The sequence below is a fragment of the Etheostoma spectabile genome, chromosome 4 (genome assembly GCF_008692095.1).
Source record: "Etheostoma spectabile isolate EspeVRDwgs_2016 chromosome 4, UIUC_Espe_1.0, whole genome shotgun sequence".
Classification (NCBI taxonomy): domain Eukaryota; kingdom Metazoa; phylum Chordata; class Actinopteri; order Perciformes; family Percidae; genus Etheostoma; species Etheostoma spectabile.
This window is the reverse complement of record NC_045736.1, coordinates 13,282,080-13,309,006: the sequence shown is the minus strand read 5'-3', so window position 1 is coordinate 13,309,006 and position 26,927 is coordinate 13,282,080. Positions and strand designations below refer to the sequence as shown.

The window sequence follows — 26,927 nt, the reverse complement described above, 5'->3', positions numbered from 1 at the left end:
TATTTTATTTTGGAGGTTTGTTTGTTATTTTGCATACCCTAAAACTGTTAGGTTGTGCTCCTTTTTAGGGGTTTTGTCTCCAGATCTCAGTAATTAACTTTTTGATGTTATTTTTGCCGAAAGGAACGATGAGCAAAACTACGAAAATAGGACTCCGTTATAATAAAAGGGGAAAGTCTGCTTATATGCTAAAAGAATTTTGGTGGAATTAAGTGATTGGATGATGTAGGTGACAGCACTCTCACTGGGAGATGTAATGACTCTCTGGATCTCTGGAGAATGAGGAGGAGAAGTGAAAACTCAAAGTGAGGCTTGCGGCTGTTTTCTGTTTCTCGGTCCGCGAGTGGAGGAGGGAGCTTGGAGGGGCTGGGAGAGAGAGAGAGAGAGAGAGTGGGGGAGTGTGTTCGGTGGACAGCTATTCATCCTGAGCTGAGGGAAGGTTTCCAAATCTCCCCCTGGCATTCTTCTGGGCTCAAAGAAGCCCCGGGACAGAAGTGGCCCAAAACTGGCACAGACCGCCTCAGCGTTGCCAGGGACAGCCACTCTGGTGAGGCGTTGCTGGGGCCCAGCGCTGTTTTGTCTTCCGTTCTCACCTCACTTCCTGGTATGGAAAACTAGGCTGGAGGATCATTAACCACCAGAAGGACCCCATACCACACTGTATGTCCACACACAACCCGACCTCAGGACGGGCTCACACGTCTTCCTTCAGGGTTTCTGTCTCCACTGGTATTTATTTTTTACTCTAAAGCTAACGTCCATCCAGTTACACACTGTCCCATGTCCTGTCCCATGTCCTGTCTCTGACTCTACAGCTTACAGGAGGGGGTTAAACCCATCGGGGGTGCCCTCTAGCTCACCCAGTAACAGCGTTTGGCCCCATGTAGGCTGAGTCTTGCAGCAGCCCGGGTTTGAATCCGACCTTTGGCCCTTTGCTGCGTGTCATCCCCCATCTCTCTCCCCCTTTCCTGTCTATCTGCTGTCACTTATAAAGGGAAAAAACCTTTTAGTTCATGGGTCACACAGCCCTTATTTGATCTCAAGTGGGCCAGACCAGTAAACCACTCCAGAAAGATCAGAGACTTTCATCTGCCACGGAGTTTCTTGTCAGCTGGACGTTGGCAGACGCAACGACAGCGTTCGAAGGCCATTGCAGGACAAATAATAATGATGCAGACCCTAGAGGAAGGTCATATTCTGAGAAAAAACTCAGAATTTCAAAAAGATGTAATGATTAACCCTTGTGTTGTCTTCCCATTGACCATCTTTTGTTTTTCTGGCTATGAATTTAAAATTGATATTATTTGGTTGTCTTTTCTCGACACTTTTGTTGCTCTCCTGACGTTTTTGTCACATTGATTTTATCCATTTTTTATGAGCTTTTTGAGATTTTTGAAGCTTTTTCTGACATTTTTCTCCACTTTTTTTAGCGTTCTTTGAATTTTTTTTCCAATGCTCTAAAATTGATTTAAACCAAACATAATGAGAGTAGTGTACTGATCGTTTATTTTATTGATATGAGCGTTGTAGGGAACCATCCTCGTTATTTTTTTTATTTTTGACAATTTGGTTAAAAAAAAAAACCTTTTGAAAACAGGCCAAATTTAAAAAAAAACCACCATTACACTTTTGTTGAGTTGAGTTGTGTTATTAGTCTATTTAGTTAAAGAAACTACTTTTTGACTAATGAATCTGTGTGTGACCTCCCTTTTCTTGCCAAACAACATGAAATCAAGGAGAGGGTTATCTATGACTCTAGTGTTGGTCCTCGCTCCAAAGCTAATCCCCGTCACTCTCTCCCTTCTCCCTCGCTCTATCACCCACTCCCCACACACATGCCGGCTCGACGCACACACCAGCACCCAAGTATAAACACCAGGCCACTTATGTAGCCTATGGCGAAATGAATGATGAATTAAATTGAATATATAAATATATGGACCAGAATGCACATATCATAGTAGGGGAGGGGTCTAGGTGTCCTCCCCCCATAGAGATTGTGAGACTTAATTTCCTGTATTTGGATACACTTTAATGCACCAATTTGTAATGTAAATACCTTTATTTAGCCTATGCGATGACTATTCAAGACATATAAAAATTAAAATGTTGTTAGATGTCATTGCAGATTTGTAAGTGGGCATATGGCAATCCTGGAGCGTTCTTAGTGGGTATACTGCGTGCACCTGCATATCTGCCTCTATCCTTAGACCCTCAATGTGAACCAACCACTCAGTAAATTATCCAAATGACTAAACTTGCTTCTTGGAAAACGCCACTGATGTAGACGTCCAGAGCAAATAAGTTAACAGTCAGACTTTACTGTCTTACGTCTGGAAATCGGGACAATAGTAAATATCCACTTATGTAAACAAGTGGGGCATAAAAAAACAAATGAATAACAAGCTTCCGTTCAGCCACAAGTCTGTAAAGGTTGATGATTTATCACAGGGCTTATCCTCCGTGCCATACAGCTTGGAAATGAACGTTACTTTAAGTTCAACGTTTTGGGAAATAGAGTTATTCGCTTTCTTGCCACAGAGTGAGATGAATAAATTGATACCACTCTCTTCCGTCATGATTCCCAGATATCGCCACTGTCATGTACACGCTGAGTATGACACTACAGCCCGCGGCTGGCTAACTTAGCTTAGCATAAAGACTGGAAACAGAGAAAAAGCTAGCTTTGGCTCTGCCCAAAAGAAAAATCTGCCAACCTCTGTTCCCTGCTGGTTTCCTGTCTTTGTGCTAGGCTGCTAAGTGTTAGCTGACTGCTGGTGGTACTTTAATATTTGAGTGAGTGAAGCACACCAACTTGCTTGGTCTCCTTTGTGGTGCAGGGAATTACTTCCCCCAAAGATCCACATAGATAAGAATGAAAATTCCTGTGCACATTTGGTTGACTCTGATGCTGGACCATCAAGAACAAAGAGAAAAAGCACATTAAATGACAAAAAAACAATGTGTTTGAGTGATGAGTGATCATGAAAACCATCAACTCCACAATGTTCAGACATGCATCCATGGGTGGTAGAATCACACGCATCCTGGAAAATTCAAACAACCCCATCTACAATATAATCAGAGCTACATTTGTAGACAACTTAGACGTTCTAGCGCATGACACAAATATATCACCGGCGATGTCCTACTGAACCGGAGAGGAAGTGCTTCACCAGACATTTGTACTTCTTCCGTTGTTAAAGTGATGACTGACATAGATATCATGAATGTTAGGAAGTTTTCTATTGATCAAAGCCAGATTATCTCTATGAATGATATGAATGAAGAGTCCAAGGCAATTTTACAGGAAAATAATGCAAAGGTTTTGTCATAGAAACTATAAGAAACACCTAACCACCCTGACTACTATGGAAATACCAGATCATCTTTGGGCCTTACCATGCCAATGAAAGGAATCTAGTTTCGTGCGAGTGAAGCTTTAAATGAGCGTGTTCATAAAGATTTAGATGACTCTAAAAAGGTGTATTAATGAGGTAACCACTTCAGTGCTTTATTTCATTAGTTTCCTTTTGTTTGGTATTATGAGTCTTTTTGATTTTTGGCGCCTCCTAGCAGAACTGGAATCTTCCACTGTACAGTATATAAAAGGGGGACTAGTTTGTGAGGTGCACGCATGGTAGTAAGGAGGGAAAACACATGTCACTCTGTAACCATATACAGCTCTAAAGGAGGATAACAAGGTATTTTAACGTTTATGTTTGAATGTTTGCTAATTTTATGTTGTTTATCTGTCCTGTAGCTAGTTTCACGAAGAAAAGGTGTTATATAAGGTAATGTAGGTGCTATATAAAAGCATCCAAGAAGCTGAAGAAGATGTCATAGGACCTAAAGGAATGCACCACCATAATCTGTGATTGGTGAAAAAATGAAGTGTTTCTATGACAATGAATTTCAGCACCATCTAGAAGAATCAAATGCTCTTGACTTGCTGTGGACCGTGTATTATGTCTCACATCTACAAGTGCAACCGTGGCCTATGGCAACAGATGACAGTCATTCAGAACCCTTGAAAACGTGAATCATCTGCCCTTCCTCTCTCTTGGGCAGGGTTCAGTGCAACTTTCTTAGGTAAAAATAGTCGAACAAACAGTTGTTGCTTCAATCGTAAACTATCCACCTACCAGTCCTACAGCCCCATACACAGCAGTGAAATTAGCCATGGATATCAATGCTATCATTGTTGTATAAGCCAAGCGGTAGTACTATTACAGTAGTAACTTTGGATTTGGATTTGTACAAACGAGCAGTTAAGTTAAAGGTGCCCTGCAACACAAAACTGTTTTTTCTTGCATTTTTTAAAAATATGTTCGATCCATATGTGTTTGTGTTATGTTGTGAATGTGAAAATGAACGTCTACCTTCTCTGTCAGCTCTAGTCACTGAAAAGAAATAAGAGGAGAAATCAGTCTGACGTCACGTTGCCTGAGCTCATTACTATTCACCCAGTTGCGCTGTGTAGAGGATGCTGATAGCCAGGCTCTCATTGGGTAGCTGTTAGCCAATCAGAGTCAAGCAGCTTAGCTCATTGAATATCAATGAAAACTGGCCCAAATCGAGCTGAGTCTTCCTGCAGGCTTTCTATGCCACTCTAGAATTGGTTAAAACAAGGTAACCAAGGTAACCAAGGCATTTTTCCCACAAAAAAAATGTTACAGAGTCCATGGTAGAACTTCAGACATTACCACAAAGTAATGAAATACATGTGGCAGGGCACCTTTGAGGGAAGCTGCAAATTGTCATGATAAATTCACACTGCGCATGGGTGAACACACTATATTAGCAGCATTGAAAAGCCTAGGGAGATTCATTGAAGGGTCTGGCTTGAAGGATATGGATTGAAAGAGGACCGTATGGACCTGCCACAGTTCAACAGGTGCTCAGCGGGAAACACTGTAAACAGGGCCATCGTCACATATCTAGCTTTGAAAACTTGGCTTATCCAGTCCCTGGCAGACACTGTTGAGAATGTGTCTTCCCTGATGCAATCAGTCTGGCAGGAGATAAACTTAATGTGATCAACTGATCCGTCAGACAAATCCCCAAGACCTCTTACCCATTCATCAGAGGATAGCTCCTTGTGAGGTTATCAGTTATCTGCAATCGAGGAAAAGGTTCACATGAACTGAGGGTCTTGTTTGCCCGTAACTTGATAAGTCACTGAAGGCTCTGAACCAGGTCTCTTCCATATCTCAGATGCCATGGATGTGCAAAACATATTTGAAGCAGCTCCTCTCTCATAAAGAAACAGAATAAACATAATTTAAGGGAAGTTGCTACAACACATGGCATCAAGTTGTCAATTGTAATATATAAGACGATCCTGGGCAAGACACCTCCCTATTTGTTATCTCTTCTTCATGCCGTTCATAACACCTATCATACAAGATCGAGCAATTTGATTAAATTTAGTACCCCTCCTACTTCTACTACCTTTGGACGTAATGCCTTCCGCTTTGCAGCAGTACATGACTGGAATACACTACAAAATACCCTGAAACTTACATCTCTTATCCCAATCTCCACCTTTAAGCAAAACCTCCAAAATTACGTTGCTGACTCTTGTTCCTGCTGACAATCATGAATCATATTTATACACACATATTTAAGCTCTTATTCTTTATCTTTTTTCGTTGACTGTCTTTTTTAATTCGGTTGCTTGTTCTATGTGTCATGTGTTTGACTATGTAAAGTTGTACAGTATGTTCCTATTTATTTCTGTAGCCTCTTGGCCAGGTCATGTTTATAAATGAGAATTGGTTCTCAAACAGTTTACCTGGATAAATAAAGGTTAAGAAAAAAAAAATTGCTTGTTTGTGCAACTGGCACAGAGGTAAAGTCAAATTTGGCAGATGCAAGAACCAGAGGCAGCTACATTGATTCCATTACACTGTCTTTATGCTGCCTCATCACACCCTGGTTGCACCACTCATGTGGACAGTGACGTCTATGTGCTGCTTGTCTTCATCTGCAGCTCGTATTCATCAAGATGGTGAAAGTGCTAAGACCTTGGATCCAATCATGCCAAAGCTTTCCCTGCCTTCCATGCATTTAATGGTACAGATTGGGGTGGGAAGCTTGATGGAATTAGCAAAAAGAAATAAACACAGCTGCTACTACTCCATGAGGGAGACCCCATTCTTGAGAGTTCTGCAGGCTTTGGGGTCCTCTTTAGATCCAGTGTCAGCAGAACTAGTGAATTGTTTGGAGAAGTTTGTGTGCGTAGCATATGGGACATCACCAAAGAACGCCGCTACTTTGAAAGACCTCTGGTGGGAGCTGTTTCGGAAAGGAAAAGGAGGGGAAAAGCTTCCAAAAGCTTCCGGAAATCTGCCTTTCTTCCTCATGTATCCTGGACAAATTATTTGACCCACGTATGGAAGTCCTAAAGTCGTAAGTGCGGCTGCCTAAAGAGCGAGTGTGAAAAAAAACATGTATTCCTGTACTCGAAATGGACTGCAAAAACCAGGAGGAGGTCAAAAATAATGGGAGTGATGTTGATGAAAGTGAGGAAGATGAACGAGGATCATCTCAGTTTTATTAAGGAGAAATTGTCAAGAATACTGAGAGTGACTCAGTCGTGTTTCTTGTTCTGAAAGATTTAGCAGTTCACTTGTATATTTGTATTTAGTTCGGATGATGTTCTGTTATTTAAAGTTAAGTATATATGTACAGATTACAAACCAGTGTACTCATGTATTCAGTAAAAGTTCTTTGTAATCACTGTTCACCAAAAGTGGTGTTAGCGTTTATACATGAGATCCTCGTGTCTCTGGTCTTGTGAATTAGACTAAGATAGACATGAGAGAAGCCAAAGTTCTGAATGCAAACCTGAACTATCCAATGTTCAGATGTCTGTAAATGTATGCAAATCAGTGCATAAGTAATGGGATATTATTAAATTACATCCATACATTTTTCAGAAAATGTGTAATGCAAAGAAATATTGTCTCAACATAAATAATCAGCGAGTGAAGTTTCCTAAGAGTATCAAGCAGTTACATTTTTTACCCTATTCCCCTGTTCTGTGTTGCCTATGGAGGCCAGCTTTAAGCCACATGTGCTAATTAGCAGGTTTAAAAGTAAAAGAATCAGCTAAGTAAATATAATATTCAGAATTAGGCAACAAAATACACTCTTTGCCAGCATTTTCTCACATTTGACCCCTGAGTGATAGCAGTCCCAGTCTTAATGATGCATTGAGTAAAGGATGAAGTCATCTAAGTGTGAAAATGCATCATGAAAATTTGAAGACAAAAAAAAGAAAATCCTCTGGGGAGATTGTTAGAGCTGCTGCTCTCCCAGGAACAGCACTGGGCTGCTGAGGCAGCGTGAAACTCATCAGTTAGATAACACACAACACACAATAATCCACTGATGAAAAAAAGCACACAATGTTATGCAAATTTTTGCAGCCAATTACACACCACAATGTTGTTTTAAAAAATAATGTTATAGTTCTATAGTTCTGTTATATAGGGAAGCCTTCATGGTTGTAATGAGTATGCAGTCTCTTGGATGAACTTAATGCTAAACATAGTAACATTGAGGTGATTTTCAAGGTGTTTATTCCTTTCTTTGTATATTAAAAAATCTATTCGAGAACCCTCTTTCTCTCTCTCTTCGTGGTTTATCGGCTAACCTTAGTGTAAACTTTGACTTATGTAAGACTTGCATTTGTGTATTCTCTGTGTTGATCATTGACTCAAGTCCACCCCAGCTCCGTTTAGACTGACATGCGTGTGCGCCCATTCATTCATCCAGGGATCCAGGCCCATTGTTAAATTTAAACTTCTATCTCACCCCCCCCCCCCCCGGTAGTAAATTAGTAGGCTTGTGGAGGAGACGGGCAACGCACAGGCACACATTTCCACACACATGGGGGGGGGGGGGAGAAGGGGGCCGATGTGCGCAATGGAGACGAGGAGTGGTTATGAGGGGCAGGGGAGGGGAGGGGAGGGGAGGTCTATATCGTCAGCTCAGAGTGTGGAGGGAGGGCCCGCCTTGTGGCTTCCTGGCCCCCTGCACCGGACGGGTGTATTATAGATGCTCATCCAAGCAGCCGGGCGGCGGGGGCCACTGGACGGGTGCAATGTGACGAAGCTCTGGGGAGAGACTGGGACACACAGCCTTATCCGCGCGGGAGGGAGGGTTCGTTTAACCATTAACCACCATTAACCATTAGGGCAGCTGTGCAGAGCCGGTACCGTAGGCTACATAAGGCGTGCGCACCGGCGCCCACGCCTCAGCCTGAGCGCGTTACCAAGAGGCGGAGGATACATCCAGCCACGCGAAGGAGTGCTCGTGCCGTTACTGACCGTCACTCCGGTTCGACCGCACTACTCTCCGGACCGCTGCCACTGAAAGGTAACCACCGCCGAGGAGCTTCGCACATGACTACCTGCTGGACATTTTCAATTCCATAGGACAGAATAAGCGACCGGCTGTTAGAGTAAAGTTTTTTATTTATTTATTTATTTATTTTTAGTAATCTGGAATGTGTCACTTAGCCACTCAAACTGTAACCTATGTGTAGCCTATCGTGATGATACAGAATGGAAAATGATGGTGTGTTTGCATTCATTTCCACGAGTTCTATACTCGTGGTGATAGTGGCAGTGACATAAGCTCCAGCCCGGCGTTGGGACAGAGAGCCCTCTGCCCTTGTTGAAATGGCAGCAGAATAGAACAGGAGGGCTCGTCTATTCAGCCCGGACCAGGGGAGCACTAATTTACGCCTTTGCCATGTTGGGTTCGGGTGGTGTTGGTCCTGACTACTAAACAGAGGATTGTTTCAGCGGGGAAAAGCTAAACTCTCTGTGCGGATGTCGCAACACGCAGGCGGATGAGAGCCGCGCCAAGTCAGCGGCAGTAAGACCGGAAGCAAATAGATTGGCCTTCAAAATAAAAGTGTCTATTTAGTTAGTCGTACTACTTTGTAGTAACCTAGTTTTTTTTAAATTCAGTCCTTCATAGTGCAGTAACTTTCAAAGGCATACACGTGACTGAACATACACAGGCTGAAGCATTATATGCCTAATTCAATATATATATATATATATATATATATATATATATATATATATATATATATATTATATATATATAAAACTGTGCAATATTTATTTAGTACTTATCCATTTCATTACGTAACAGTATTTATTTATTTGTTATTAAAACTTAACTACTTTTTGCATAATGTGTATACAAAGCGATTTTATATATGTATATAGTTGCTCTCAGGACTGTGCACCGGTCCCCCCCCCCTCTTTTTTTTCTCTGCACTACCTATACTTTATATTTTTGTGTTCTTATATTCTGTGTCGACACTGTAAAGGGGTTGCTTCAATATCGTTGCACAGGTACCGCACTTCCGTTTAATGACAATAAAGGCTTTCTATTCTATTCTGTGTAAGGTACAGTGAAAGACATGTGCTAGATCAGGGTTGTCAAACTCATTTTAGTTCATGGGCCACATACCCCTTATACGATCTCAAGTGGGCCAGACCAGTAAACCACTCCAGAAAGAGACTCCACTCCACTCCAGAGACTTTATCTGACACAGAGTTTCTTGTCAGCTGGATGTTGGCAAGTTTCTCTGCTGCGACAGTCATTGAATGCAACGTTACAGACCTCGGAGAAAGGAGTAATAATCAGAGAAAAAGAATTCTAAGATTAAAGTGGTAAATTTACGGAAAAAGAACTCCGGGATTCTCTGAGATTTAAGCGGTACATTTGGAATTGGAAACTTCTCTGCAATTTTCACCCTTTGCAAAGTCATCCAGTGGGCCTGATTGGACCTTTTGGCAGGCCGGTTCTGGCCCACGGGCCGTATGGTTGACACCCCTGTGCTAGACCTACCATCACTCCGTAGGACTGTTAGCCTGACATGTAGCCTATAGCTTCAAACATGTGTTTCCATGGTCACTCTGGGTTGTGTGACACAACGGTGCAGAGGATGTACGCAGTACTTCTGTTAAAGGTAGAATGTTTTTAGCCTCTGAGGGGAAATTTGGGGCTGAATGTTAAACTCTCTGTTAGTCTCTCCCCACCTTTGCCATAATGTCAGGGGAGTTGTTTTTGTTTGGCTTAAATACTTTTAAGGTCTATTACAAGGTCTTATGGAGTATTTGTAGTAATCAAAGTGAAATTATGGTTTTTAAGGAGTTTTTACCACCCACTGTAATCATGATGATGATGATGATGAGGATGAAAAGGGCTCATATTTATTCTATATTACAGAGAAAAAAAGTATTCTTTCAAAGATGGAAGCTTAGATTACAGTGGACTTTACATGTTGCTGTCTTGTAAGCAATCAGACCTGAACTTCTTTTTTTTCTTCCTGTTTAATGGTTGATGTTCTTTATCAAACAGATGGGAATTACATTGGCAGGAAGCAGCCTTCATTGATAGCTTATGTTATGAATATTGCGATATCGATATTAATTTAGATATTTTTTTAAATAGATTTAAAATTCCAAAAGTTACGGTAAAATGCATCAAAATAGACTCATAACAAATCAGAAGAACAAATTTCTTACAGCACCAGGTTTATTTCAAATAAATAAGGACCATGTCTACAGAACAGGACAGGACATTTACTGGTTGGACAGTATAACATAAATAAATAAAAGAGAACAGGACATGTTTTACTGGTTGGACAGTATAAATATATATATATAAAAGAGAACAGGACACACCTTTTCTTTCTTGTCTCTGATTCGCTCCGTATGGTTGTCTCTTTCTATTTCTTCACTTGCACGGTCACTCTGTTAAAATATGTACACACGTCACATGGGACGCTCCATAGGGTAGTGGACCCGTGCAATGACGTGCACAAACATGTGCAAGTGCTACTGTAACTGGCCAATGAAACATGATCATTATAGCATTTCGAGTGGGCTCTAAATCAAACACAAGATAGCCACACAGCCAACGGACGGAAGGCAGATGACCAAAATATTGCATACTTACGATATATTGTGCTGTATTTTTGTTTGTATTGTAATCTGGTGTGCCGTCTTGGCCAGGTCTCCCTCGAAAAAGAGATTTCAATCTCAAGGGACTTCCTGGTTAAATAAAGGTTAAATAAAAAAATTTAATATTGCGATATTCAGTTAATAAATCTTGTACCCCTCAATATAATATTGCACGTTATATTGCGATAACGATATTGAGTCAAAATATCTTGCACCCCTAGCAGCAAAATTTAAAAATAAGCCTGGAATGGTTTGAAAAGTGTTTACATTTGAGTAATCAATGATTTTGTTTCTTTTCCCAGGTGACTGTCCACTCCGGTTGAAGAGGCGGGCTACTTTTTCGCCGGCAGTAATTCAATCTTCCTACTGCAGACCTTTAAATATCTCCCTTGAAAACCTCCCAGCAGCCACGTGGTGTAAGGTGAGACATAGCCAGCCCTGTACTCCCACCAGTCTGACATGATCAGTGAACTGAGAGCAGTACTAGTCTGCGCTGCAATCTGGACACTTTAGACCTCTGATTTTGATTTTTTTCTTTAGCTTACACCGAAGGACTGTTATAAGTGATTGGAAGGGATTTCTGTTGTGAGTCCCCGGGCCTTATTGCTTTCTCTTCTCTTCTGTTTTGAACCAGAATGCTTTCTTCTTTTTTTTGCCGGTCTACCTTGAGCACCTTGCAGTGAATGGAGAACATACTGGTTCTGCTCCCTAAGCACCGACAGGAACACGGGCTGTGCAAACGCCCGGCTGCATGTGCCTTGCTGCAGGTTTTTTCCCACAGAGCCGTTTTCTCCAGGTCTTTAGTAGCGACCCCCACTCCCTGTCAGCCTCTTTAATGGGATAAATCAATTGGACTGATCAGGTTCAAAACCAGATCAGAGGGCCAATTCCATTCGGACTTCCCCAAAACTGTTAGGCAACCTGACATTTTTCTTGTCACGTCCATTGTCTTCCAAAGGCTTCCGCATGGTACTTTGGTCGAAAGAACTAGACAAACTCACTGACATCAGCATGTCCTCTGGGGCCATTGAGGCGAAGAAGGAGGGCGCCCCTCCGAGCCCGGCTCTACTCAACTCTAACTGCTTCGTCCCCCCGGTGATCCTCACCAAGGCCCCTGAGGAGGGGAGCCCAGGGACCGGGGGCGAGTTCGAGCTCACAGAGGTCCCGTCTCTCACAGAGAGGGCCGGCGAGGCCGTAGAGGATGAGGAGAGGACAGAGATTGTGGTGGCGATGGACTGCCGGGCCAATGCCAAAGGTCAGCGCGAGGAGGACGCTCTTCTGGAGAATGCAAGCCAGAGCAACGAGAGCGACGACACCAGCACCAACCAGAGCCCAGAACCACCCGCACCCCTTAAGGAGACCTCCTTCTCCATTGGCCTGCAGGTGGTCTTCCCCTTCCTGCTGGCTGGGTTCGGGACAGTGGCAGCTGGAATGGTGCTAGACCAAGTCCAGGTGAGTGATCCCAACATATTATATACTCTACGTAGTAGGTTTAGGGAAAAACTGGATCCTTAAATGTCTTGTGATTGTTTTTTCTTGCGACAATTATTTAAATTCTTTTCTCCAGAATTGATATTTTGTATTTATTTATTTTTTTACCAATAATTCACCATCCTAACCCTTCCTAGCAAAACAGGGCAAAAGCAGAAAATACAAGAAATCCATGTTTTACAAATGAAATCACTGCAAGACTAAGACTTTTTTTAGAAAACAATTAGTTTTTAGAAATGTCTCTTGATATATGGTCTCTGGAAGTGTATTATTCAACTTTTGGTTTTGTTGAAGAAACAACAGAAAATCGCAATACTCGATACTACCGAAAAACCGTACTTCTAGAATCGCAATAAATGAAATTTGCAATACATATCCAATCCTGTATCGTGAAGGAATCAAATTGGGACAAAGAAGCATATCGTCCCAGCGCTAGTACATCATAGGGCATACATCTTTGAAAGATACGCTTGGTTCTGATTGTAATTAGAAACTGGTCAATCTAAATAAACGATCTGATCACAAGTAGACAGCTCTGAGGACAGGTGGGAATGCAACCAGGAAACGTTGAGATCTGATCACGCAGACCACATTCGGAGGTGGTTTAGGCAGCATGTGGCCACATTCTTATAGCAGTGTTCACATGGATGTGTCCCGGGCCGCACTGAGGACTGTCTGCTCAACTGTGTTCAAAGTATTTCTAATGTCACAGAAACTGACAGTGAATCATGTGTTTTGGATGTTATTAGTAAAAATGCGGCCTGTTCTTCCCCCAGCCTGGGAAGGGCAGCCGGCGGTATACAATAGTGGTCAAAGCAGGAGCTGTAAAATGGTTTAATTTCCTACAAACTCTTCCCAATCAAATTCCACCGTTAATTGGTTATTTGAAATCTTTTCACAAGTGGTCACTGTCATTGTGGTGCTGTTTCTAATGTTTCCATGCGTTTGGGGGTGGGTGGGGCAGTCATCACACACCATGGGGGTATTTAAATAACATTTCCCACCTCGGACCTGCGTGCCTGCCTGCCTGCCGGTTCTCAGAGCTGGCACATAGTAGTGTACACTTGGCTTCTAATATACTGTCACATATCCTTCTACTTTAAATCTGCCTTTTTAAAGAATAGAAACAGGAATAGATTGTGCTAATTGTAGTGCAGTGTGTTTAGCCATAGAGCTGCTGGATCAACTCTTCCTCCAAAAAAAGATATGACTGAATTTATAATTACTCTCTTTCCTTTTTTTTTCCTCCTGTCGACTCACTGGAGTTTCCGTCTCGCTCTGGGTACATCTAACAGTTTGCGTGCAGTGTAGAAATGCAAATGCCAAAGTCATGCTGACAGGTCATATTTTTTTTTTAAAGTCAGCTTGTGATGCAGATAAAGCTGGAGGTGTCCGGCTGCCAGGAGACCAATCCAGGCACATTGTGTACACGCATACTGATGCCAACATGGTGGACCCTAAGAACTCGGCACAGGGAGGAAGGGAAGAGGCCGGGGGAATGGGTGTGCTTTCTTTGAGCACCTGAAATGGCAGCACACTTCAGTCGAGCTGGAGTCTGAGCGAAAACAAAAATACAGTGCGGTGTCTAAGCCTCCATTACCGTGCGGTTAGGTATCCTCACTAAACCAGGAATGCAGAGGTTTGAGGTCAAAAAAGTTTTCATGCTGCCTCAACTTAGGCACCATGCTGCTGCAGTCGCTCCAGTTTCCAAAACACTCCGTGCACCATTCCTTAAGAGGTGAGGCTGGGAAAGAGGAGGCATAGTGAAGGTACATGTACAGGGCCTTATCGCTCACTTCTTGTCAGCCATGATTGTGCCTGTTGGCAAACCTTAACCCTCACGTTGTCCTCGGGTCAAATTGACCCGTTTTCCTATATCAATGTTATTTTTAATTACCCCAAATAACATGATTGATTCCACACAACGCTCTTTGGCAAGTTCAAATCTCTACTTTCATTAATTTTGGGGCGTCTTATTCAATTTTATAGCATTTAAAAAAAATTGTATTGAGTAAAAGTTGACACATTCCAGTCAGTGATTATCCATCAACATCCATTCCTTTAATTTTAGTCTAAATAATTCCTAATTTCTGCTTTTCTATCTCAAACATTAGGTAGAATTTCCTATAAATTACCATATGGTTTATTTATTGACCATAAATTCCAAAAATAAGTGTAAAACTAGTTCATAAGTTAGTGTTATGTAGTGTTGAAAACGTCAAAAAAGTGACAAACATTAAAAGAAAGTGTTGAAAAAGGGACAGAAACTTAAAAGAAAAAGTTCAAAACGTCAACAAAAGTGTTGATTTTCAATTTTGACGGGAAGACAACACAAGGGTTAAAGAAATGCTTTGCTGTGAGATGCAAGATGAGGCTTGACGGTCAGCCTAAAAAACAACTGTTCCAGTGAGTTGGGCTAAGCATCTAGCAGGTTGTCTCACTGTCTAATTCCCCCTCCACGACACCGTGAAACGCCAACTCAGCTAATCCGCCCCTGTCCTTGCAGGAAGGTAACTGTATTAACTCTCTCTCTCTTTCTCCCTCTCTCTCTGTCTCTCGGTCAGACTGTCCAAGTTCTCTAAGCTAAGAGTGAGCTTGAAAACTGTAACATGTCGGAGCCTTTATTTGTCGTGTCTGCCTGGCCTGAGTTAGGGCTGTGCGATTAAATCCTATTTTAATCGCGATTTTTGATTTTGGCTCCTATCGATCACGACCACAGAGTAATGGAGAAAAACAATTATTTAGCATGTTTCGTTTTGCAAGTCAACTTCTTTGTCTAGTGATTTTAATGAAAAAAAAAAAAAAGTATTAAGGGAAATTTCCCAGCTCAATGTGTTCACTGTTGATTAGAATAATTGTGATAATCGAGCAACCCTTGCCTAAGTGTAGAAGTTGCGGCTTTTCACTTTCTGTAGGCCTCTTTGCAGTGTGACCTCTTTAACACACACACACACACACACACACACACACACACACACACACACACACACACACACACACACACACACTCTCACACACACACACACACTCACACATAGAAAGGACTGTCCAGGCTGGTACAGAGGAGTGAGACGTCTGCATAGTTGTGCTTAGTGATTTGGCAGCAGAATGACCTAAAACCATCAGTCTCTTACAGCCAGGACTAGAAACCGGCTCACTTGGGTTACTCACTAAAGGTTGCACGTGGTTTTTAAAGTTCATGTAGTGCTAGTGTTCCTGGGAATGCCAGTGTCAAAGGCCAACTGGGTGACTTGCTATCAGTCACAGGACACCGTTTCAGATTGTCTCTTCCCCTGTGCAAACAACAAAACAATGACACAACAAAAAAAAACTTAAATGTTCAGTAAATGTCCATTATCATCTCTGTGTCGGCCTCAGTGTCTAGTGGCCTGCCCTGCATGTCAGTAGACTTACAGACAAAAATAAAGCGGTGGGACACAGCTTCAGCCTAAAAATAAAGGCACCAGAAAACAGGAAATCATAGTCGAAACAATGGTTTAACACCAGCCAAACCCCCACTGCCCACCAGAGACCATGTTGGTCCAACCACATCCACTTACCTGGTTTTCACACAGGCGCCGCCCCTAAACCAGGGTGTGGGCTTATTCCCTTAAAGGTGCAGTAGGTTAGACTTATAAAACTAACTTCCTGTTATATTTGCTGAAACTGACCCTATGTTAGAGTAGAACTGCATTAAGCAGGTAATTTAAAAATAAAACAAATGTTCAGATGCACCAGTCAGGGCCAAGGGGGGGGGGGTGTCTAACTGCGTGTCCGTCACTGCTCATGCACACACATTCATTTCCCTAGTGGGGGGAGGGGCTTAGGAGACTGTTTGGGCTTTAGCGGAAACGGGGGGGGGGGAGTCCTGGATCTTTGCAATCCTACCTATGGCACTTTTAAACTGAGGCAACATTGACACTGCTATGTTTTGGTTTAAAAAGGAATATATTTTTCTACGTTTACGCCTCACTTTCCCACTACTCTGGCGTTTCAGAAATATACAAACATGTCTGACCCCGTTTTGGTTTTGAATCTCTGGGTTTGTGTTGCAGGCCGCAAACGGAGACCTTTGGCAACACTGACAGTGATGCCAATGTTTCGCCGCCTGATTGGGTCTTATCGGTCATGACGTTGCGTTCTCTCAGGCTAAGCTATTAATGTTACTATGGCAACGGGGGGAGTATACATGCTGCCTCCTGTTCATGCCCAGTATACGAGAATGTTGATGAGATGTCAGTTTAAACGGAGATTACTTCTTCTCCTGAAGCTAAAAAACCCTGTGTTTTTGGCTTAAAAACTAAAATGTAGCAATGTAAATGTAGCTTGAATTAGAGCGCGACCGATACTATCGGCCGATATTAGGCATTTCCCGAACTATCGGTATCGGCATATATAATGGCTGTTGAAAAAAAATATTATTATTATATTCTGATAATTTAATTATTATTAATAAATTATCAGAATAATTTCTTATGACAAATAAATAATTCAGATAAATGAATATTTTCAAAATAAAATAAAAACGGACGGCAACCATGTTGTGAGCGTTGCATAGTTTGTCCACCAGAAGGCGCTCTACAGTGTTTTTTTTTGTTCAAAGGACTTTAAGTTTCCTATCTTAAATTTGTATTTTATACATTTTATTTATCAGAACTTTAATATATTTTGATGTTCCTCTGTTCTGTTGTGACAAGGAAACAATTATTATCATATTATTTTAGTGAGAACTCATAAATAACTACAAATAACTAATATCAGGGAAATATTGTATGTTTATGTTTTGTTACGCGTTTCTGGATTTAAATATATATATATATATATATATATATCGGATTTTCAAATAACCAAATATTTCTATTGTATTGACCTTAAAAATTCTTTATCGGTCGGGCTCTAGCATAAATCATCATTCTGTCTTCCAACTCTGGCTCTATTCACTGGACAAAGTTGATGCTCAAATGAATGCATCCTTAATATTCCATTCATTCACGATTTCCCTAAACAATGCCACCAAAATATGAAATATAGGACCCAGTGCATTTTTTCTCAACTTTCAACCTGTATATGTATATTGCTTGCTTTAGACCTATTCATATGGGCCAGTCTTTTCCATCAGGCAAAGATGTTATGTCTGACAATCACTGACAACGTATCAGCTCACAGCTATTAACACTTGTCAGTTTCCCAGACATGGTTGGGATACTGAGACTTGGTTAGGATGTGAATGATGCAAATTGCAAGGATTAGTAACTTAAAATGTGTTTGTGTTGCCCAGAACCGTGGCTTATTGTTCACTCTGTCCAGAATATTCACGAGTCATTGGATTGGTGGCTTACTTGTACTTGCCCTAGTCAGATATTTCATGTTTTACCCCTCAATCTACTTTCTTCTTGTCCCTAGGTACAAACAGTCCACATCTCCAGCTTCTTTAAGACTTAGCTCAAATCTTGATCATGCTTTTTGTGCACATGTGTGGGAACTTGTGTGGTGTATGCCCAATGCCTTTGGCCACAGCTATGTTCATTAAAGATATTTTTAGGGCATTTTTAGGCCTTTATTTTCACAGGACAGTCATGAAAGGGGAGCGAGAGGGGGAATGACATGCAGCAAAGGGACACATGTCGGAACCTCTAAATATGAGCGCCACCTCTACCAAATGAGCTAACCCGGCCACACATAACGTGCCATCTTGTCTTGCAGTGCCTAACCCATAACCACAGCGTTGTGACAGCGTTGAAATAAGGTGTGCCTACACCATACGTACATTCTGGGATAGGAGGAAACACTGGCCCAATCCTAAAGTCTGGACTCACAGACTCACAGACTTTGGTGCAAGTTCTAGCGAAATTCATAAGGGCTTAGGTTTGTCCCAATGTCGAATTTCAAAGGGCGTGAGGGTTTGAGTACACTACACACTTACTGAACCCGCTGCCGACTTCACCAAAGGGAATTACTCACAGTTCAAAGAGTTTTTTTTCAATGCAGAGACCATAGGGAAATTACAAAGGTAAACAACTGCCCGCCAAACAAACCACAGAACGCAACGGACCTGTTGTAAAGCTTGTAAAACAAGAGTTTGAATAAGTGTGGAATCAGCCAGCCGTCTCCTGTGCCTTGGCCGTGTGGAAAGCAACACACTTAAAATGAAAATACCCAAACTGGCAAGTGTCAGCGACATCTTTGTTATTAAACGTTGCCAAGGTGACATGTGATCTTGTGAAGTGCTGTCCCAATCCCATTTATACCTATCTGAGCCCATGTGGCCTTACATACTTTGCACTTGAGATCAATTAAGTCTGTGAGTCTTTAGGTCTTAGTCCTCAGGGCTTACTTTGGGATTGGGCCATATCACCTTTAAGATAGTAAATGCCCTAAACATACAGTATGTTTGTAAATCTTTACAATCATTCCCCTTGCTCAAAGGGAATTGTGTGGTTTCCCCGAAGCGAGGGGATTTTGAGAACGGTAATACACAGATAGCAGAATTGGACAGGCACATCTTGACATGCGCCGGATGTCAGCCTTTATCCTGGAAATGTACTTCCGTTGCGCCAGACTACTTGCCATCAGGTTCAGCTTCCCACTCAGTACAGAAAGTACAGTGATCATAAATGAAATTGTTCCATGTTACTCAACTGGGCAACCCAACTCTGTGGGGCTTGCATTCCAAAGCTCCTATAGGTCTGTACACAGAGGTACTGGGGTTGTCCAGTAGAGTTCCTGGAACCGAGGAGGTGGCCATGAGGAGGGAGGGCTTGCTTGGCTCAGAGCCAGTGTTCCAAGGAGACAACAACATATATCACCACAGGGGAGGCAAAGAGGGAGATAGGGGAGTGAAACAGACGTAGAGAGAGAGAGAGAGAGAGAGGGGGAGAAAGCTTGAAAACAAGCGGCTGTGAAATAAGAGAGGAGTGCTCACAAGGCTGCTGGGTTGGCAGAAGGCAGTGGGCCAAGCTGAAGGACTGCTGTTGGAAAGGAGCTCTGCTTGGCCTGATGACAACAAGGGGATAGACAGAGGGAGTTTAACCCACACTGGAGTTTTGGTGCCACACCTACTGATACAACTCAAACTAAGCTGTAGACAGGACGGATAAGGGGTGTCTTTTATGTTACAGTACAACATAGCAACATATTCAGTGGGACAACATAGCGAAACAGAAATGCAAGCTTGCTAGCGTGAGAAATGTAGGACAACAGTGTTTGTATGTAGCTTCAACGTCTGCTACTCCTCTATTTTCCTCTCCTCGTCTATTTTCTCCTTCTCTTTTCTTTTCTGTGTCAGCTGCAGTGCATATTGATTCAGCCTTGGGCAGACTGGACTGTAAGTGCTGGGGGCCTGTGGGACCGGTCCGAAGATAAGCACTTTTACTGGGGATAGATGGATGGCCTCAGCCTCAGCAACAGCTTTGTGTTTGGCACATAGTACACTCCAATCCTGCTATCACTGCATGAACTTTGAGGGAGGCACTTCACTACAGTGACAAGTCTAGAGACTCACAGGTCACCTCTCAAGAGCTGGCCAGCAGCCATGGAGGAGGTTATCTAGTGGCAGGTTTTATAACCACCAACTATAAATTTCATGAAAGGCTATCTACTTGGATCAGGATGTGTAGCTGAGCAGACATGTTATCTTGCCAGTGCTGAATATGATTTGGGATTCTCTCAAGCAAGCCCACCATCTGCCTAAGATGTCCTTTTAGATTAAGCTGGCATAACTCCTGGCTGGCTAGCTCCTTAGGAAAATGATGTTCCCATGTTCCTAAAGCTACATTTGGTTGACTCGGATTGGTTGAGGAAACAGCCATCAGTGTGTGTAACAGCAGACGTTTGAATTGCTAAACAAATCAAATGTGTGCAATACAGAGGTCTGGAACCAGGCTATAAACTCCACATAACGCTAAAACAATCCATGAAATTAACTCTACAGTTTGTGTTAGGAGGGTTACTGTTAAAATCCACTACAGATTACTGAATACAAGCCCTAAAATGTAATTTCTAACACATTCCTTTTGATGACTCAAATTAAGTGACATATTTTAAATACTTTGGATTACTTTTAGAACACTTTAAAAGTGTCTTGCTGAGCTCAGTTGACTGGGTCTTCTATTTCCGTGACAAAAACACATTCCTGACCGTGTCCTAGCTGTGTGTCTCATCTGCCATTGTCATGTGACAGATGCACATCCCTTTAAAAAAAAAAAAAAAGATAATAGATAGATAATGCTTGCCTCATATGAATTTTAGAGCAAATAAATAAAAAACAAACTAGAAGGGCACTTGGAGAGCGCAGACCATTGCCAAAAGCATGCCCCTGTCTGCCCCTGTGTGTATCAGCGCTGTGATTCCATCTGCTCCAAAATTGAATGGCTTCTTCCTTGGCCCATGCTACACCCTTCCACCAAGTTTTGTGAACACTGGGCCAGTAGTTTTTCTGTAATCCTGCTTTCACACAAACAAACCAACCGAAATGAAAACCTAACAAAGTAAATATATGTTTAAAGACAGTAACATTTTTATGAAAACCACCAATTTGAACTGTGATGGATTAGTTACACGTGTTTTGTATTTTAAATACTTTATCCCGTTGCTTGTATTCTGTTACTCCCCAACCCTGTTTAATTAATTACTGAGATGCCACATTTCATACATGTGTGTATATATACATATATATATATATATAATATATATATATATATATATATATATATATATACACACAGTATATATATATATATAAACATTATATATGAGTCTATGTATATGTATGAAATGTGGCATCTCCTTTTTGAGAGGGTCCTCTGTAGGACCGGACAATACAAAAGACAAGACATTGCAGCACAACGTACACATTCACTCACATACAAACTCCCCCTAAACCCCCCCGACCCCCATGCCCAGATGTTACAAAGATGGTATAAAAATGCTCTAAACATTGCAGAAGTAAATGTGATGGTACAGAGTTTTGCATTAGTTTGAACCACCCATGTGTATACAGAAATATTAATATTTGTTTAAAGTAGGATTTTTATAATTTGTGATGAACCATTGTAGTGAAAGGGAGATATGAGGCAGGCTGGTGTCCTTGTGTGAAAGCTGCAGTAGATGAGGATTGGTGGGTAAAGGTGAAAGAGGGGAATCACAAGGAAAGGGGACAATGGGAGCAGAGGACGATGATTAATCATTTCTACACAAAGTCCCAGTGACCCTGATCTTGTTAGAGGAGAGAGTTGACATGATACATAGTGTTAAATGTCTGTAGGGACACACTGTTCTTGAGTACTGATTCAGCAGTGAACCCAGACAAAGTCACAGATCCAACTAAGGACACACTCTTTACATGTACTGTAGGGGACAGTGTACTGTGTCTCTGTGATATGTCCCGTTTCAATACAGCAGTGTGTTCATTACGTTGATGTGTTACTGATATTACATGGTGGTCGTTGCAGCACTGGACGGTGTTTACGGAGGTGTCGGAGGTGTTCATCCTGGTTCCAGCACTGCTGGGGCTCAAAGGCAACCTGGAGATGACGCTGGCCTCCAGACTTTCAACAGCGGTAAGAAATGCGTGTGTTTGTGTGAGAGTGTGAGTCTGTGTGCTGGGGAGGTCGTCCCTTTAAGACAGGGACTAGTTATCCCAAAGGACCAAAGGTACAGGATGTCCTACCCAAAGTGCCATTGGTTGTATTGTAACTGAAAAAAACTCATCTCTAAAGTAGCCAATTTGTTTTGTATTTGTCTAATTGTAGCATGGAGAATTGTTTCAACTGGTTGTGGTTGTGTTTAGTGTAAAGTTATCTATCTCTCTTTGCGTGGCAACCCCTGTCAGAACCATTAAAGCTGAGTGTGTTTTTGGGGTCAGAGGTCGTATTGCCAAATGTGACTTGTGTTTCAGACAAACTGATAGCAACATTCCTGTCCCGTTCTTATTTTTTTTTTTTACATTTTCACTGGCCGCAGCCAGCTTGAGCACAAAGGTTGGTTGTGTCTTTTTTTGTTTTAACCTTTATTTATTTATCCAGGTAAGTCGATTGAGAACAAATTCCCATTTGCAACGATGACCTGTCACATTCACACAGTTCCACATTCACACCTGGAATCTGCCCAGTATAACCACAGTCTGATCTGCTGGCCACTGAGCAGCTCCATGGAGCGGTTGGAGGTTAGGGCCTTGCAGTTTCACTTTCCACACCATAAATTATGTATATATCACTGGTAATTGAGCTAAAGTAAACAACTGCTAAGTACTTTTACATAAATTGCTATGGCTACATTGATTTAAAAGCCTAATAATGTGGTGGGTCCACCAGACCCCGGAACATGGCTGTGTGATAAAATATGAACACCAAACAAGGGTTAACACAGTCATACATGTTGTTTTGGGAGTCTTTCACAATCAACCTACCCACATTCCAGTGGCGGCTGCTGGTCTTTCAAAGAGGGGAAGCTTATTTTTGGCCTACATCATAAAAACTGTCCATTTATTTATAATATTAAAATGCCTGTTACTTTTCCCTGTTCTTTTGCACTAAATCAATCTTAAGTGTTGATGTGCCCTGCTGTTTAATTTGAAGTTTCTCCCCGTAATGAAGACTTTCAAATGGCTGTGCCAAAATCTGGTCCACAATATTAGCAATGTCTGCCATATTGTGTAGTTTGCTAGCTAGCTAGTTCACCGCTACAACACTAGCCTAGCCTCCTGTATGAATTCATGAATGAACAAACAATCTAACAAAACAATATTAAACTCGAAGGAGGAAATGTGGGAATTAGGTCAAACTGAAACAAGGACTGTGGTGTATAATTGCTTGAAACGTATGATGAAAATTGGCAAATACCAAGAAATAGATTGCAGCAGTTTGTCTTACAACAACACTTGCAAAATCCACGATGGGACTGAGCTTGTGGCTTCGGCGGCTTTTTATAGTACAAAATCGCTGTCGATCAAAAGGAGATTCGACAGAACCTCCAATCATCACGCAGAAGCCCAGCGTCCAATAAAATATTAATAATGTAATATAATAATATAATAATAATAAAATGTTAACACAATAGTACATATTTGTCCATTAATGTTTTGTCATTGTAGGGAAAGCTGAGCTTCCCGTGCAGTCTCAAAGAAATCGCCACTGCCACATTCATGTTATGGTATCTGTTTTTGTGACTAGCTTACGCTATTTGATTTAACCAGATATTGAAGGTCTTAGTAGGCCTAGAAGCTTCTGTTAGCCAGAAGAAAAATAGCTAGCTTATGTCCGCTGGCTAAACATATTCACATTTTAGACAATTACATGCCACTTTGGTCAAGCTGCAGGGTTTCCACAAGTAGAATGTGATGCTATTGGTACTATTGTCTGTGGTTCATGCGATTAATGCCGCTCTCGGAGCTTAAATGGTCCATTGTAAAGTCTGAGTGTTCAATGACCTAGCAGCTATGGTGACCAAAGGTTAGCAGCACACCCTACAGTTATGAAGACATAAGAAATTAGTCAAGTATTGCTCTTCAGCGCACCAATTCTCACATTCTTTCCACTGGCCCGTAGAAAACGAAGCTGATTGTCATTGCTAACAGTGACCCACCCAGCATGAAGAGCTCACCGCAGTCACAAAAATAATCTATTCTAACAAGACATTTAGAATTAGTCTGACAGTTTTCATGCCCTGTAACAGGTGAATATCACATACACAGCGGTAGAAGATGTATTCAGATGTTTTGTAGAAATACTCTTACAAGTAAAAGTCATGCATTCAAAACTTTACTGTAGTAAAATTAAAAATGTATTGGCACCACAAGAAAGTAGTCAAAGTAAAAGCACTAATGATGCAGAATGACCCATTTCAGTATTAATATAATCACTTTAATATTGCAGCTGGTAAATGTGGCGCTCATCTATTTATAGGCCTACATCTTTTGCACTGCTGGGCAGTTGAATTTATTTCTGGGGATAAATTCTAATTGTCTGAAATTTGAATATTTGATGAGACACAATCTTTGCCCAACTTCCCCTGATGTTTCCATATTATTTCCGAGTGGAAAACGCACTGAATTGCCATTCCTTTAACCTTTTTCTTTGAACATAGAGCGACATCTAGTGAGCTCCAAAAATAAAGACAGTGGTCCGCCAAGCTTCATTTGACCATCACTAGTTGTCACCAATGCTTCAACGGTCATTTAACAAATTGTCAATGGTTGTCGGAATCTGGCTACTGGATTAAATCTAGAAAAAAGTAAAGGCAATGTCTTGAAAGAACTTACTGTAGTAGACTACATATACATTATGATATAAGTATCATTGTTTAACATGGAAGCAGGGACATGAAGAGGATGCTACAGTAGAGGGGCAGGGGCCCAAATTTTAGAAATAACTAAATAAATATAGCCCTGGAATGACAACAATGACAACAAGAAACCCATGACCATGGGCGTAGGTTCCATGGCAACACTGTATTGCTTTCACTTTAGTTATTTAAAGTCATGTTTTAAGACTTTAGCAGAATTAATTATGACTGAATTAGTTGAAAATTCTTTCTTTTTCTTTTGTGAGGCTGCATAGTTTAGGGTTCAGCATAAAAGGATTCTCACATCCATCATCACAAAGTAGGCCAGAGTGTGGTGCTTGTCCTGAGACATTACTGTTAGCTCTCTGCTGGCTGGCCCCAGCAGGACCACGTTTCTTTCCATGCCACCGCTAATTATGTGCAGATTAAGACCACTGAACGTTTCCTAATGTGCTTATTAGTGATACAAAAAAATAATGTAATCCCTGGGACTGGCTGGCTGTAGGAGTTTTCAGTTCACATGACCGTGTTTCCTTTGATATTTTTTTTTTCTTTGAATATTTCACTCAAACGAGTCTTGTCTTTCTACTTTTTTATCATCAACATGCAGTTGTTAAATGGAGCCTTTTAAAAGATCAATCTCGTGAATTTTCTAAGTCATTAAGATCAGATCAATCACACTGAATTGGAAAATCAAGTTTTTTAAACCCAGCCCTAATAAGCAGTGCCAATTTACTATAATGAAAAAATACATCTAGTCAGGCCCGTTTGCATTGTAATGTAATGTTACTTCTTGACTTTCCTGTATAATAAATATGAAATGAAAAGAATGAAATTACTCACCTCTGTCTTATCCCATCTCATGTTACTGATTGAACATATTTGGATAATAATATTTTGTGGATTACTTTGATTAGGAGTGGAGAACTTGGATTACTTGGCAGCACCTGCACTACAACTGTCTCTGAGTTGCAAAAACAATACAACATTGACCGCACTATGATCAGCGATTACATCCAATACAAAAGCCAACTTTATCCTCATCCTATGTCAGCCCAGTCTCATGGTAGTTTGTGAAATGGTCACTTTATTTAATCTATTGATTCATGTACAGGTCACGTTAATGTTTTTGTGTGTTGATTACGAATTTTGAAGTGATGTATTTCAATGGGAAGCCTATTTTGTGATCACAGAATGATTACGGTAGCGAGTAGTTTTGAAAATGGATGAGTCAAACAACACGGGACTTGCACCCCGGAGACCGGGGATCACGTCCCGCGTGTTGCAGCTCCTTCAGCCTCATATCCCCCGTTGTTGCGTCCCCCAGAGCAGCCCAGTGTCATGGCAGTTCGAAATAAACGAGAAAACTGTGACCTGTACACAAATCAATAAATCTAAATAACGTGTCCATTTCACGAACTGGCGTGAGACCGGGTTGCCTATGTGTATTAGATGTTTCAACATACACTGCATTAACATATGTGGCTCTAACCACGTAATCAACAGATTTGCTCCAAAGGAAACAAGTTGCAAATGATTGGTGTTTTTAAATTTGCTGTGATGCTTTTGAATCATAGGATGTTTCATCCTCTCTCATCCTTCTTACGTCCTCTGTGAGTCACTTTCACTGATGATCCAATCAACGCTAATCCAGACGCCCGCGCACACACGCACACACACACACACTCAGCTACACACTCAGCTGAGGACTCTGCATCATCATCACATAACACCAGGCGATGCTTTTGCAAATTTCTGAGATTACAGTGTACTGAATCGGTTGCACATTGTTGTTCTAAAAGGGAATTTTTCCATGAGTTGCAAAACGCTTGTTCTGTCTGAAAGCAACTATTTGCATCTCTTTGCATGTGGAGTTGATCGGGAGTCTTTGATTCCTCCAGTGCTCGGCACAGACGTCTGGCGTTCTCCTATCTCTCCTATCTAGCGTCCATGGCAGTCTGCCCACTCTGAATGACAGAATCAGAAGAGATTTGTTTGGGTTAGGATTAGCATGGCTCTGGTAGCAGGAGGCGTCCATGCACAAATTTACATGGTGTAAATGGGTGAAGAGTATGTTTGTGTGGCTACGTAGCAGATACACAAATCCAAATGACGCACAGTTCTAAACACGTGAGCGTCGAGCTCCCTGTCCCGTTG

At 41.5% G+C, this 26,927-nt stretch overlaps 1 protein-coding gene across 3 annotated transcripts in view; it reads left to right on the top strand.

Moving 5' to 3' along the window:
* Positions 1–8,065: 8,065 nt before the first annotated feature.
* The window catches only part of slc41a1 (solute carrier family 41 member 1), a 37,125-nt gene continuing 18,263 nt past the window's right edge, over positions 8,066–26,927 (top strand). Inside the window, exons 1-4 of one of the 3 annotated variants that reach the window (XM_032514207.1) lie at positions 8,066–8,388; positions 11,303–11,421; positions 11,681–12,452; positions 21,941–22,048. In XM_032514207.1, the coding sequence (XP_032370098.1) occupies positions 11,967–12,452; positions 21,941–22,048 (594 nt within the window). In that variant the 5' untranslated portion in view covers positions 8,066–8,388; positions 11,303–11,421; positions 11,681–11,966. Of the gene's footprint in view, positions 8,389–11,302; positions 12,453–21,940; positions 22,049–26,927 lie in introns of all 3 variants that reach the window. The other 2 variants (XM_032514206.1, XM_032514205.1) reach the window with 2 other exon arrangements.